Source organism: Borostomias antarcticus (assembly GCF_949987555.1).
Source record: "Borostomias antarcticus genome assembly, chromosome: 8".
Classification (NCBI taxonomy): Eukaryota; Metazoa; Chordata; class Actinopteri; order Stomiiformes; family Stomiidae; genus Borostomias; species Borostomias antarcticus.
Window position 1 is genome coordinate 11,231,871 of NC_140241.1, and position 14,003 is coordinate 11,245,873.

At 45.7% G+C, this 14,003-nt stretch overlaps 1 protein-coding gene across 1 annotated transcript; it reads right to left on the reverse strand.

The window, feature by feature from the left end:
- Positions 1-742: 742 nt before the first annotated feature.
- On the reverse strand, positions 743-12,356 carry LOC311312735 (cathepsin S-like; the record flags this gene model as incomplete). The annotated part of the gene is made up of 7 exons (XM_084442724.1): positions 743-842; positions 3,595-3,697; positions 5,098-5,263; positions 5,452-5,676; positions 10,423-10,575; positions 11,604-11,726; positions 12,234-12,356. The coding sequence occupies 7 exons, from the start codon at positions 12,354-12,356 to the stop codon at positions 743-745; spliced, it is 993 nt and encodes a 330-aa protein (XP_084298850.1).
- Positions 12,357-14,003: the final 1,647 nt, after the last annotated feature.

Here is a 14,003-nt window from a genome sequence, read left to right on the forward strand (position 1 = left end):
TTCTGGAAGTTTGTTCCAGATATGTGGAGCATAAAAACTGAATGCTGCTTCTCTATGTTTTGTTTTAACTCTGGGGACAGAAAGCAGGCCTATGCCAGATGACCTGAGAGGTCTGGATGGTTCATAACGTAGCAGCAGATCAGAAATATATTTTGGCCCTAAACCATTCAGTGCTTTATAAACCAACAGCAGTATTTCTAGCCAGTTTGCGCGCTGTGCGCATGCGTGCTGGAGCAAGTAGGGAAGCTATTTCGTTTCTAAAGACGTTTCTAATGATCATATTACAGAGACATGTGAAAAACCACAACAAGCCCTCGCTCTATGTAAGTACAACTAGCGATTCATAAAGAGATTGATGAAAACAACCGTTTCGCGTCAGAAAATAGATTTTTTAGAGGCTGCATTCTCAGTGTCCCGCCCGCCGCCATTACATGGATATACTTGGCTCGTGCTGGATTTTAAATTTCTTCTACAGGCCCCGAATTACACCAAAGTTATCTCGGTGAGTCAAACGTCTTATAATATGCCGTAAATAAGGTCCAGGTTGTCAAAAACAAGCATTCTCCTTTAAGTGGTGGCATTAAATCTCAGCATTGTTGATCATCCTGACAGTACATGAATGGTGCAGACATAGAAAAAACGAAAACAAATGAGAAAAAACACAGGATGAATTTAAAAGTCAACAATTTTGGGGGGGATAGAATTTATTTTTTCCTCTTTGTAACTCTCTTAGTTACCCGAGTTACATTAGAGGATAGCAGGCACCCAAGGCGATGCCACACTGGTCGTCCTTGTTACGTGACATCCGTATGTATCCCTGGTCTCCAAACGTTTCTCCCCAGCTACAGGACACACAGAAAGATGGAGAATTCACAAAGACTGAGGTTTAACAGTGATGCACCATAAACAACCGCAACACACAGTATAAAACCAGTTTACTTGTCCTAAGTCCATTTGGACTTTGATATCATTTTTCACTTCCCTTCCACCTTCCAACGTGATTTACACAACAAGGAAACAAATGAGGTTTGAAAAAGGAAATATACAGTAGCCTATAGGAATAAGGGTTCAAGGGTTTTAAATCCAAATTATGAGCACGGGAAACGCACCTAAACATGAGACGAGACATGGAGGCATTCTAAACGAGACAACAACACAAGGGCAGAGGAACTAGATCTAGGAGAGGGAACAGGGATCGAGGACTGGGACAAAGCCTAGGGCCGGGGAACCAGAGTGGGACCAGGACAGGGCTTGAAAATGGTGGAGGAGACAGAGGGGGAGCAGGAGGCACTCAGAGGGATCTGGTGGCTTAAAGGAAAATGCTCGTTTTTGACAACCTGGACCTTATTTACGACATGTTATAAGAAGTTTGACTCACCGAGATCACTTTTGTGTTGTTCGGAGGCCTGTAGAAGAAATTTAAAATCCAGCGCGAGCCAGTATATCCATGTAATGTCGGCGGACGGGGCAACGGGAATGCAGTTTCTCAAAATCCATTTTCGGCCGCTAAACGGTTGTTTTCATCAATCAGATTGGATGAATCGACAGTTGAGATTCCTCAACGCGAGGCATTGTTTCGGTTTTCAAATACGTGGTCTGTAGCCTCTGTAATATGATCTTTACACGCCTTTCCCCACTTGCTCCAGCACGCATGCGCACAGGCCAGCGCGCAGACTGGCTATTCTCCGGCTCACATTCTCTGCGCTACGATCGTAGTTGGTGCCGAGAATATTGTCGTCGTCATTCGTCAGCAACAATCCGATCGTAGCGCAGAGAATGTGAGCCGGAGAATAGCCAGTCTGCGCGCTGGCCTGTGCGCATGCGTGCTGGAGCAAGTGGGGAAAGGCGTGTAAAGATCATATTACAGAGGCTACAGACCACGTATTTGAAAACCGAAACAATGCCTCGCGTTGAGGAATCTCAACTGTCGATTCATCCAATCTGATTGATGAAAACAACCGTTTAGCGGCCGAAAATGGATTTTGAGAAACTGCATTCCCGTTGCCCCGTCCGCCGACATTACATGGATATACTGGCTCGCGCTGGATTTTAAATTTCTTCTACAGGCCTCCGAACAACACAAAAGTGATCTCGGTGAGTCAAACTTCTTATAATATGTCGTAAATAAGGTCCAGGTTGTCAAAAACGAGCATTTTCCTTTAAGGTTAGGATTTAGTGTTGGGGTTAAGGTTTAACCGGTCTCTACATTTATGGGAACTAGCCTCCTACACAGGCCATAGCTGTACCCAATCTATCCACCACCCCAGAATGGGGAAGCTAGCGGGGACTAGAGGGGCACTAGACCAGGGGGCCACAAGGAGGACCGGGTCGGGAGCTGGGGACACAAACAAGACGCAGGACAACGAGCACAGGACAATACACACTAGGGACATTTCATGTTGACATGGTGCAGAGTGTCAGGAGGAAGTGACACAGGGAGGGGGAGGATCCAGGCCAGGAGCAGGGGGAGAGGGGACAGGAGCAGGGGGAGACGGGGCAGGAGCAGGGGGAGAGGGGGCAGGAGCAGGGGGAGACGGGGCAGGAGCAGGGTGAGAGGGGGCATGAGCAGGGGGAGACAGGGCAGGAGCAGGGGGAGAGGGGGCAGGAGCAGGGGGAGACGGGGCAGGAGCAGTGGAAGACGGGAGCAGGGGGAGAGGGGGCAGGAGCAGGGGGAGAGGGGGCAGGAGCAGGGGGAGGCGGGGCAGGAGCAGGGGGAGACGGGGCAGGAGCAGGGGGAGAAGGGGCAGGAGCAGGGGGAGGCGGGGCAGGAGCAGGGGGAGACGGGGCAAGAGCAGGGGGAGGCGGGGCAGGAGCAGGAGGAGACGGGGCAGGAACAGGGGGAAAGGGGGCAGGAGTAGGGGGAGAGGGGGCAGGAGCAGGGGGAGACGGGGCAGGAGCAGGGGGAGAGGGGGCATGAGCAGGGGGAGATGGGGCAGGAGCAGGGGAAGACGGGAGCAGGGGGAGAGGGGGCAGGAGCAGGGGGAGGGGGGCAGGAACAGGGGGAGACCGGGCAGGAGCAGGGGGAGAAGGGGCAGGAGCAGGGGGAGGCGGGGCAGGAGCAGGGGGAGACGGGGCAGGAGCAGGGGGAGACGGGGCAGGAGCAGGGGGAGAGGGGGCAGAAACAGGGGGAGGCGCGGCAGGAGCAGGGGGAGGTGGGGCAGGAGCAGGGAGAGACGGGGCAGGAGCAGGGGGAGAGGGGGCAGGAGCAGGGGGAGGCGGTGCAAGGCCACAACAAAATCATCTTTTAAGGAAAATAAGTATGTATAAATAAGTGTCACTATCACTACTGTATACATCCGTTTGGGAAATTTGCCCCACTGACTCTTATCCCTCAAGATCTTCATAATGAAGACTGATTTCATCTTCAGGAATATTAAAATTACCTTGCCAAATGCCATAAGATTGGTTATGCAATTCAAACTCTTCCATAAACAGTTTGTTGCCAGTAGGCTAGTGATTTTTCATAAGTAGATCATCAATGAAACCTTTTGATTTTGACTGTTCCCTGCACAGTAGACCTGAGAGGTCCAACAGGACAACAGAGGAGTAGATTGGTCGGTACTAGGAGATTAATAGGTGTGAACCGTCCCATACCTGTTCTTCACCAGCCAGTAGTCCTCTCCGCCCAGCGTGCCATAGCCCACAGCCAGGACTCCGTGGTTGAGCTCCTTGGTGCATGTTGGGTCATTGTAAACTCCTGAATGGATACAAGAGTTGGACAGCATGTCAGTTTCTCAGTTATAGAAAACAGATATGCGGTTTCACCTTACATAAATCCCTGACACACCTTATTAAACTAGAACGCTGCTAGTGTTACTGTGATAACTGTGCTAACTAGTGCTACTGTGCTAACTAGTGCTACTGTGATAACTAGTGCTACTGTGATAACTGCTACTGGGGTTGAGCTACTACTAATGATGCCCATGCTGTACAAACAATGATTTGGCATATTGTCACCTTCCTAAAATAATGGCCTGGTCATATCAGGTTTTTCAGAAAACACCAAAAATAAAACGGCCGAAGTCAACATATAGGCATAGGTTGACATGGGCCATTATACTACCGGGGTAGGAACAGTGTGATATTTCCAATTGAGGATGTGGTACATTTTACTAGAGGTTGCCAGGATGAAGAAGAGATGACTAAGGCAAAAAAAAAAAGTTTTCCTCAAAAAATGACTTAGGTCATTATTTTAAAGGAGTAGTAAAGGGAGAATGCATGTTTAGCCCTGTTTTAAGGTTACTTATAATCATATACAATGGTTCAGTTCAAATGTTGACAAAACTAGCACTTTTGAGAAAGTCTGATAATTGCTCTACCACCGTTTTGGTCATACAATGGATGTGGGTGGGCACCGTGAAAAATCATTCAAAAAACATGTTAAACTCTCAATTTCAAAGACAAGAAACTCACTGAGGTGTTAGTTGGCGTTCTGACATATAATTCGCCATAAAGTAAGATTCTAGTTCATCTGGAAAGGCTTTTTTTAAATATGTAGCATAGAACTATTTAGTCACAGCACATACATGTGTATACTTCTGCAAACTAGGTAGCCTAGCAACATAAACAATAACAATAGCTACCGTAAGTAGTTCCGCTTCCAGAATCCCCTCTGCGGATTGATCTACACATCTACAACGGTCACGTCAATACAAGTCAATGGATTTCATAAAATGATCAATAAAACCCTACAGGATTCATACTTTGCGGCGAATTTGATGTCAGAACACCAACGGACACCAATTACCCCCTCAGTGAGCTTCTTGTCTTTGAAATCGAGAGTTTAAGATTTTTCAAGGTGCCCATCCACATCCATTGTATGACCAAAACTGTGGTAGAGCAATTATCAGACTTTCTCAAAAGTGCTAGTTTTGTCAACATTTTGATCTGAACCTTTGTATATGATCATATGTAACCTTAAAACAGGGCTAAACATGCATTTTCCCTTTACTACTCCTTTAAGAAGGTGACAATATACCGTACACATAGGTCTTTGCTTTTATTATTGTCTTGTTTTGTGCAACTTTCACCCTTCACCATATACTTTTTCATTGAAATGATAATTATTTCCAAGTCAATTCAGGAAGTGATGCGTACCGCTCCTGTAGAGGATGAAACGGGGTCGCGTGGCGTCGATGGCGACAGAGATCGGTCCGACGGTGGCGAGGGCCTCTTTCAGCGCTTCCTCGTCACCCGCTGGAAGACATTCGTACCACGAGCAGTTGGCAGCCCGATAGGCCTCATTGTAATGACACTCTCCTTGCTAACAGGAAGCAAAAACAAACACACGGTCCTATATCAGCTTCCAAACCAAACTCTAGGAGTAGATGAGAATCAGAGCTCCATGAAGTGTTGAACATCAAATAAGAAGCTTTTAAACTTCAAACTTGCATTTCCATCACATTGGTGGCAGGTCACTTGCGTAGTGTAAATAGCACATTTAAAACTCACCACTCCTGTGTAAGGGTAGGATGCGTCAGAGTCAATACCCTCGTTATCCATGACGTATTCGAAGGCCTGGGTCATGTAGCCCCCACGGCAGCCCTTGCTACCGTTCTCAGAGGAACAGTCCAGCAGGTTCTGGGTGCTGAGGTCCACCAGCCGGCCTGTGGTCTTCATCAGCTGGCCCTCCAGGGACCCCACAGCGCTGAAGGCCCAGCAGGACCCACACAAGCCCTGAGGACAGAAACAAAATGTCATTCTTAGATTAGATTAGTCTTTATTGTCTTTTGCAGGAAATTCATATTTACTTAACTGTACAAAAAAGTGCAACACACAACATAAACCCACTACCCCCAAAACATATACACCAAGACGAATACCCATACAGTAACCCACGGACATATTTACACATATATACATACATTTATACATGTTGCATGGGATGATAGGGGGGTTATTATTGTGGTGTCTTGTTGAGGAGTGTGTGTACTACTTTATACTGTAGTACATCGTCATTTCTTATCTAGAGTACGTCGTCATGGAACATGTGATTCTTCATGCCTGCTTGGTTTTTACCATTAACATACAGTAGTAGGCTAGTGCCTTTTAAAATTAATTTTACTCAAGTTAAGAACTAATTATAATGTAAAGACTTATGTGATTACTATGTAATTATCGCCACACTTGATTACATAGGAGCATGTGAAGAGTTTCATTACAAAACAAGATATATCAATTTTGAGAAATGCCGGTTCTTTACTTCCTGTTTAAAATCCCACAGAATTTTGTGGACAAATGCATTTTGAGGTACAACAAAAATGTATAACCTTAACATATGGAAACCTAAACATGTCAAAAAAATTAACGCAAAATAATAATACTACCAAATTTGAACCCAACTTCCTTCCGTAATTCAAAACGTGAGTGTTTACCTGGCTGAACTGCTGAAAGGATGTGAAACGCAGATAAGTTATCTGCGCCTTTCACAAGCCTTTCAGTAGCTACAGTAATTCAGCCAGGTAAACAGTTGCGTAAATACTTGCTAAAATAACAACATAACTGAGGGGACATCCCCGGTGTGCTGAACAGTACATTTAGTTTGAAAAAGTTTCCAGATTGAAGTGTAGATATGGTCGATTTCGTGCACATTTTGCAGTAATGTAAGCTACTCTGTCTTTCCACAGAAGCAAGTTGAGTAAAAGAGAAGCTTGGACGTTTGGGTAAAAGCCAAGTTGTGTGCACATATTGCAGTGATGTAAGCTATTCTGTCTTTCCACAGAAGCAAGATGAGTAAAAACCAACCATGGCTGATGGGCATAGGCCTACATACATATTCTAACATCAAACATATGCCTAATTGTTTAATCTCCCAAAGAAAATACAAGTAGTATTTTAAACTTGTGATTAATCATGATTAATCACAGCCTATTATTGTGATTAACTCGATTACATTTTGTAATCGATTGACAGCACTACTTAAAATCTGATGACAGAAATCTATTCACACATAGATTAAGGTACCTATGAGCAATCATTTCTGATGATAAAATGTTATGCGAAAAATGGGTGTTTATCTTGTTTTGCTATTAAACTACTCATGTATAAGGTGGAACGTGTGTGTCAACCACATGGTTTTGAATACCGGAAAATACAGATGACTGTTCTACCGCTGATGCTCTGAGCAGTCGTATGTGGTCACAAACCTGCACAACTGAGAACATGGAAGGGGCCTCACCTGACAGCAGAAGTGAAACCTGACTAGAGACGGCACTTTGTATTGAGTCACCAGGTCTACATATCAACAAAAAAAAAGGACACTGTCCCACATCGTTTTCTATCACTGTGACTGTTATGTAGGGGAAGGGAGACAAAATCGATTCTTAGATTCATTGCAATTCTCTCTTGAATGATGCATCGCTCGATGCGGAAAGCTCATAATCCGGCTCTGTGCTGCGCACCAGACTCCAATCATCATCTACTCATCTCCCTACAAGAACCTGGTCATCTCCGCAATAATCATCTGCTCATCTCCCTACAAGAACCTGGTCATCTCCGCAATCATCATCTACTCATCTCCCTACAAGAACCTGGTCATCTCCGCAATAATGATCTGCTCATCTCCCTACAAGAACCTGGTCATCTCCGCAATCATCATCTACTCATCTCCCTACAAGAACCTGGTCATCTCCGCAATAATGATCTACTCATCTCCCTACAAGAACCTGGTCATCTCCGCAATAATCATCTGCTCATCTCCCTACAAGAACCTGGTCATCTCCGCAATCATCATCTACTCATCTCCCTACAAGAACCTGGTCATCTCCGCAATAATGATCTGCTCATCTCCCTACAAGAACCTGGTCATCTCCGCAATAATCATCTACTCATCTCCCTACAAGAACCTGGTCATCTCCGCAATCATCTTCTACTCATCTCCCTACAAGAACCTGGTCGTCTCCGCAATAATCATCTACTCATCTCTCTACAAGAACCTGGTCATCTCCGGAATCATCATCTACTCATCTCCCTACAAGAACCTGGTCATCTCCGCAATCATCTTCTACTCATCTCCCTACAAGAACCTGGTCATCTCCGCAATCATCATCTACTCATCTCCCTACAAGAACCTGATCATCTCCGCAATCATCATCTACTCATCTTCCTACAATAACCTGGTCATCTCCGCAATAATGATCTGCTCATCTCCCTACAAGAACCTGGTCATCTCCGCAATAATCATCTACTCATCTCCCTACAAGAACCTGGTCACCTCCGCAATCATCATCTACTCATCTCCCTACAAGAACCTGGTCATCTCCGCAATAATCATCTGCTCATCTCCCTACAAGAACCTGGTCATCTCTGCAATAATCATCTGCTCATCTCCCTACAAGAACCTGGTCATCTCAGCAATAATCATCTACTCATCTCCCTACAAGAACCTGGTCATCTCCGCAATCATCTTCTACTCATCTCCCTACAAGAACCTGATCATCTCCTCAATCATCATCATCTACTCATCTCCCTACAAGAACCTGGTCATCTCCGCAATAATCATCTGCTCATCTCCCTACAAGAACCTGGTCATCTCCGCAATAATCATCTGCTCATCTCCCTACAAGAACCTGGTCATCTCAGCAATAATCATCTACTCATCTCCCTACAAGAACCTGGTCATCTCCGCAATCATCTTCTACTCATCTCCCTACAAGAACCTGGTCATCTCCTCAATCATCATCATCTACTCATCTCCCTACAAGAACCTGGTCATCTCCGTAATCATCATCTACTCATCTCCCTACAAGAACCTGGTCGTCTCCGCAATAATCATCTACTCATCTCTCTACAAGAACCTGGTCATCTCCGCAATCATCATCTACTCATCTCCCTACAAGAACCTGGTCATCTCCGCAATCATCATCTACTCATCTCCCTACAAGAACCTGGTCATCTCCGCAATCATCATCTACTCATCTCCCTACAAGAACCTGGTCATATCCGCAATCATCATCTACTCATCTCACTACAAGAACCTGGTCATCTCCGCAATAATCATCTGCTCATCTCCCTACAAGAACCTGGTCATCTCCGCAATAATCATCTGCTCATCTCCCTACAAGAACCTGGTCATCTCCGCAATAATCATCTACTCATCTCCCTACAAGAACCTGGTCATCTCCGCAATCATCATCTACTCATCTCCCTACAAGAACCTGGTCATCTCCGCAATAATCATCTACTCATCTCCCTACAAGAACCTGGTCATCTCCGCAATCATCTTCTACTCATCTCCCTACAAGAACCTGGTCATCTCTGCAATAATCATCTACTCATCTCTCTACAAGAACCTGGTCATCTCCTCAATCATAATCATCTACTCATCTCCCTACAAGAACCTGGTCGTCTCCGCAATAATCATCTGCTCATCTCCCTACAAGAACCTGGTCATCTCCGCAATCATCTTCTACTCATCTCCCTACAAAACCTGGTCATCTCCGCAATCATCATCTACTCATCTCCCTACAAGAACCTGGTCATCTCCGCAATCATCATCTACTCATCTCCCAACAAGAACCTGGTCATCTCCGCAATCATCATCTACTCATCTCTCTACAAGAACCTGGTCATCTCCACAATCATCATCTACTCATCTCCCAACAAGAACCTGGTCATCTCCTTAGTCATCATCTACTCATCTCCCTACAAGAACCTGGTCGTCTCCTCAAGCATCATCTACTCATCTCGCTACAAGAACCTGGTCGTCTCCTCAAGCATCATCTAATCATCTCCCTACAAGAACCTGGTCATCTCCTCAAGCATCATCTACTCATCTCCCTACAAGAACCAGGTCGTCTCCTCAAGCATCATCTACTCATCTCATCTCATCTTTTCAATCATCGCCAGATCTTCTCATTTCTCATTCAGCAGTTTGTATTTGTAGTGCTCTAACCCTTGTGTTTTTTTTTGCTCATCTGTTTTTTGTCGTTCTGTCTTTCCTCCAGACCCAGGGTGCAGCGTCTAGCTTGTCTGCCCAGCTACCCCTGGATTGATACTCCCTGAACCCCCCCCCCCCTTTCTGGATTCATGACCTTGGGTTATGGATTACTGGACTGTTTGTTTATCACCCGGACCCTTTTGTCAATTTAACTACTGCTTTGGATTACAGACCTGGTTGCTATTCATTAAAATGTCCTCCGGGCGGTCAGGTTCTTCCTCTGCCTGCTGTGTCGTGCACTTTGGGTCCTAACCAACTCAGCCATAGCAGTTGGGGCCTTGGTTCTTATTGAGGGCTTTACTGACAATTCCTGAGATGTACAGTGGGTTCACTGACTCTGCACAAAGGTACTTATAAGTTGCTTTGGATAAAAGCGTTGGCTAATTGACTAAAATGTAAAAATTGGACACATAAATAGGCGTTATACCCGGCAGTCAAGCTAAGAGGAGAAAAGCCTTTCTGGATTCAGTTCATCGGTAGCCTACCTGCTTTTTCACGGAGGTTACATAGCCTTTCTCTCTCCAGTCCACCGTGTCGGGGACAGAGACCCCAGGGGAGCGTATGAATGCAGAGGGCGCTCTCTTGAGGTTGACGGGGACACGCAGCGTGGCGTACATCTGGAGGATGTCCTCTCCGGTCTGGGAGGAAGAGGTAGGACAAAGACACAATCAGACTGGACATTTGCAGAGAATTGCTCACACTCACTGACGAAATGGCTCAGGTGCAACTCCCTCCTTGCTGGGGCCCCGGCGTTAGCCATTAAACCTCTGGAGCTTGTCCAGAAAGGTGCAGCTCGCCTGATGTTCAACCACCCCAAGTTCTCCACACAACTTCCCTTCTCCGTTCTCGACACTGGCTCCTAATAGCAGCTCGCATCCAGTTTAAAACTCTGGTACTAGCTTACAGGGCAACGAAAGGAACAGCTCCTTCCTATGTCCAGACCATTGTTAAACCCTACACCCCGCCCCCCCACCCCCCGCCCGCTATGCTCTGCTACCTCGGGGCGACTGGTTGCCCCATCACTCCGAGGCCCCTGTGGTCGATCGACACGGTCACGGCTCTTCTCTGTCCTGGCCTCTCAGTGGTGGAACGAACTGCTCACTGATGTCAGGATAACAGTCACTGCCCATCTTTCGCCACAGACTCAAAAACGCACCTCTTCAAGAAGTACTACCATGATCATCCCTCTTAAGCACCAATTGTATTTTTAGTTTGTTATTCTTCACTTTACCTTCAGCACTAGATTATGCACTTAGTCACTTGTTTTAGAAAGGAGATGCACTGGTGAGTTCTGGAAAGTAGTAGAACACTGACTTCCTTCGTTAAATGCAATTATTGTAAGTCACTGTGGATAAAAGCGTCTGCTAAATGACTAATGTAATGAAATAGAATCAGTCTGGACATTTGCAGAGACATGCTCTCACACCCAGGGAGGTTATATGCCTTTTAAATGAACCAACAGGAAGAGAGTTAAAGCATTATTATCAGAGCTGTAGGTTTGGTTGATGTTGGTAGATTTCCAATACAGCAGCTCTGCCTTCATCTCTTATTACTGGAGTCCCTAGTGGCGTTTACAGCCCCTGTTATAGTAATGACTCTATTAATAGTGCAGTATTCTCATCTGTCTTGTGAATAGGCATCCAGAGACCTGGATGGACTATCTCACCATGTCTCCCATGTGGTTCATGCCCAGGTCATAGGTGTGCAGGCCCATAGATGCCTCCAGGTTGTGAAGGCTGATCAGCTGGAGGTTCTTCTCCCAGATCTCTCTTCTGCCCAACTCCTCCACCTGTCCACACACAAGCAAGAGGTAAACACACAAGCACACACGCATATATATCTCTGAAGTTCGGATGAGTGGGGTCCACTCATATATATATATAGGGACTGGGGTTGCAAATTAGCCAATTGCCTAGAAACCTTTCATGCAACACATTTATTACGACGACATGTATGTAACAATGTGCGCTGCATTGTCCCTAACAATTAAACCAATGAATTAATGAATATATATATATACTGTATGTGTGTGTGTGTAAAGTTTTAGCCCTACATACAACTTCAGAAATCTACAGCCTGTCTGACCTTTATACAGTATACTGTATATACAGTAAATGAAGGTTAGACACAGGCTGTATATTTGAAAGTATGCAGTCATGTGGAGGCTAAATTGTACACTTACCAAAAGATGAGACCCCTACACACCCCAACTATAAGTGCAATCTTAATAACAACAATAATTACAACTCTATAGCTATGTAATATGCTTTCTGTACTGAATCCAAGTCATCCCCACCTCAGTGTCGTAATTCTTGCCATGGGTCTTCTTCCACATCTGCCAGTGCTGGTCCAGTTCAGTCTGAAACCAGGTCAGCGCCGGCCCACAGAGCACAGCGAGCACGAGACCCCCCAACATCATGTCCTCTACGTCTGAACACCAACTGTTAAGAGGCAACGGTTTTATAACAGCGGCAGTGACACAGTTCCTCTAAACATAGTACAGAATGCTGGAAACTGATGAGCCAACCCGTTACTGCCTCATTCTGTGGTCTTAACACAAATGTACTTCTCAGAAAGGATGTGGTTTAGGACGCTGACTTTTAGGACGCTGTCAAAACAGCACTGGCAAACAGTTATTCTGAATATTATATGAATTATGTGTGTGTGTTGTTTTGTGTACTGTGTATGTGTGTGCGTGTGTGTGCGCGTGTGTTCCAAGTCCATTGATTGCACTTCTACAAATTCTAATCGCCAATATGTAACGTGATGGAACAGCTTGTCAAAAGTCACAGACCAATGAGGTGTTGAAACTGATGTGCAAGCAACACAACTTCTGTTCAAATAAATCAGTCCGGTCACGCTCTAGCTGTTTCTTAATGAGAATCAGAGGATATAAAAAAAAACGGATAATAGTGTAGTGAGACAGCTAGGGGAGGAGCCGTCTCCCTAAGAACTGAGAGTGACTGACTGATTGAGGATTGCATACACCTGTACACGCACAGCGCGGCGGGTAGATGGAACTCCTCAAAAGGGAATTATCGGGAGTGTGTTTTCGTTTGCCGGGTGAGCGTTTTGTCGTGCGGCTGGGGCTCAGGGACTGGGTGGCGCGTTCGCATGCTGCTTAGGGCTGCTGGCGTGAAGATAGCGATAGAGTGGGAGCTTTTCCAGTGCTAGGAGGAGAGGCTGGTTGCCTCTCTTAGGTAGCTATAGCGGGGACATAGGAGTATCCTGGCCGCCGCTCTCCTTCTGCCTTTCCAGCAGCGGCCCTACCGCTACAGGTGCTGCTGCTGGGGGGGGTTAGCTTGTGACGCCGTTCGACTCCCCGGGTCTAGCTTCCCTACTAACACACGCAGGTTGCACAAACGTTCTACATACGGCCGCTATAGGTGACGATTCATCTGCGCCGCGTGCGGAAATTACGCGGCCATTTACGGAAACGCGAGATCTGCCGTTTAGTAGCCGCTACGTAAGAACGACACGTCATTCCGAAGTTGCGGCCGCGTGCAAAGAACGCACGTGATCACGTGGGCAGGAACCTCCGTTATAAACTCACTTGGCTGACACTAGATTTACAGGTATTTATATGACTTGGTCTGCACGTCTTTTTCGCACGGTGCAAATATGGTGCGGCCGCGTGCAAAAAACGTGGGCAGGAACTTCCGTAATAAACTCACTTGGCTGACACTAGATTTACAGGTATTTATATGACTTGGTCTGCACGTCTTTTTCGCACGGTGCAAATATGGTCACTTACTGACCACTGGCTATATTTAGCATTTGCAGTACCACTGGCTATATTTAGCATTTGCAGTACCACTGGCTATATTTAGCATTTACCAGTACAAAAACGAATTAATGCTATATGGGGATATAGCAGCAAGCATTATGATACAAACCAATATAAGACTGAACACCATTAACAGTTTAGAACATTTTATTACACAAAGTACATTACAAATTAAAAGTATACATATTTACAAGGATGAGGTTTACGGTCTGTCACATTACGCATAGCCAGAAAAGCAAAAAAAAGCATGTAAAAGCTCTGGCTAGCAACCCATTATCT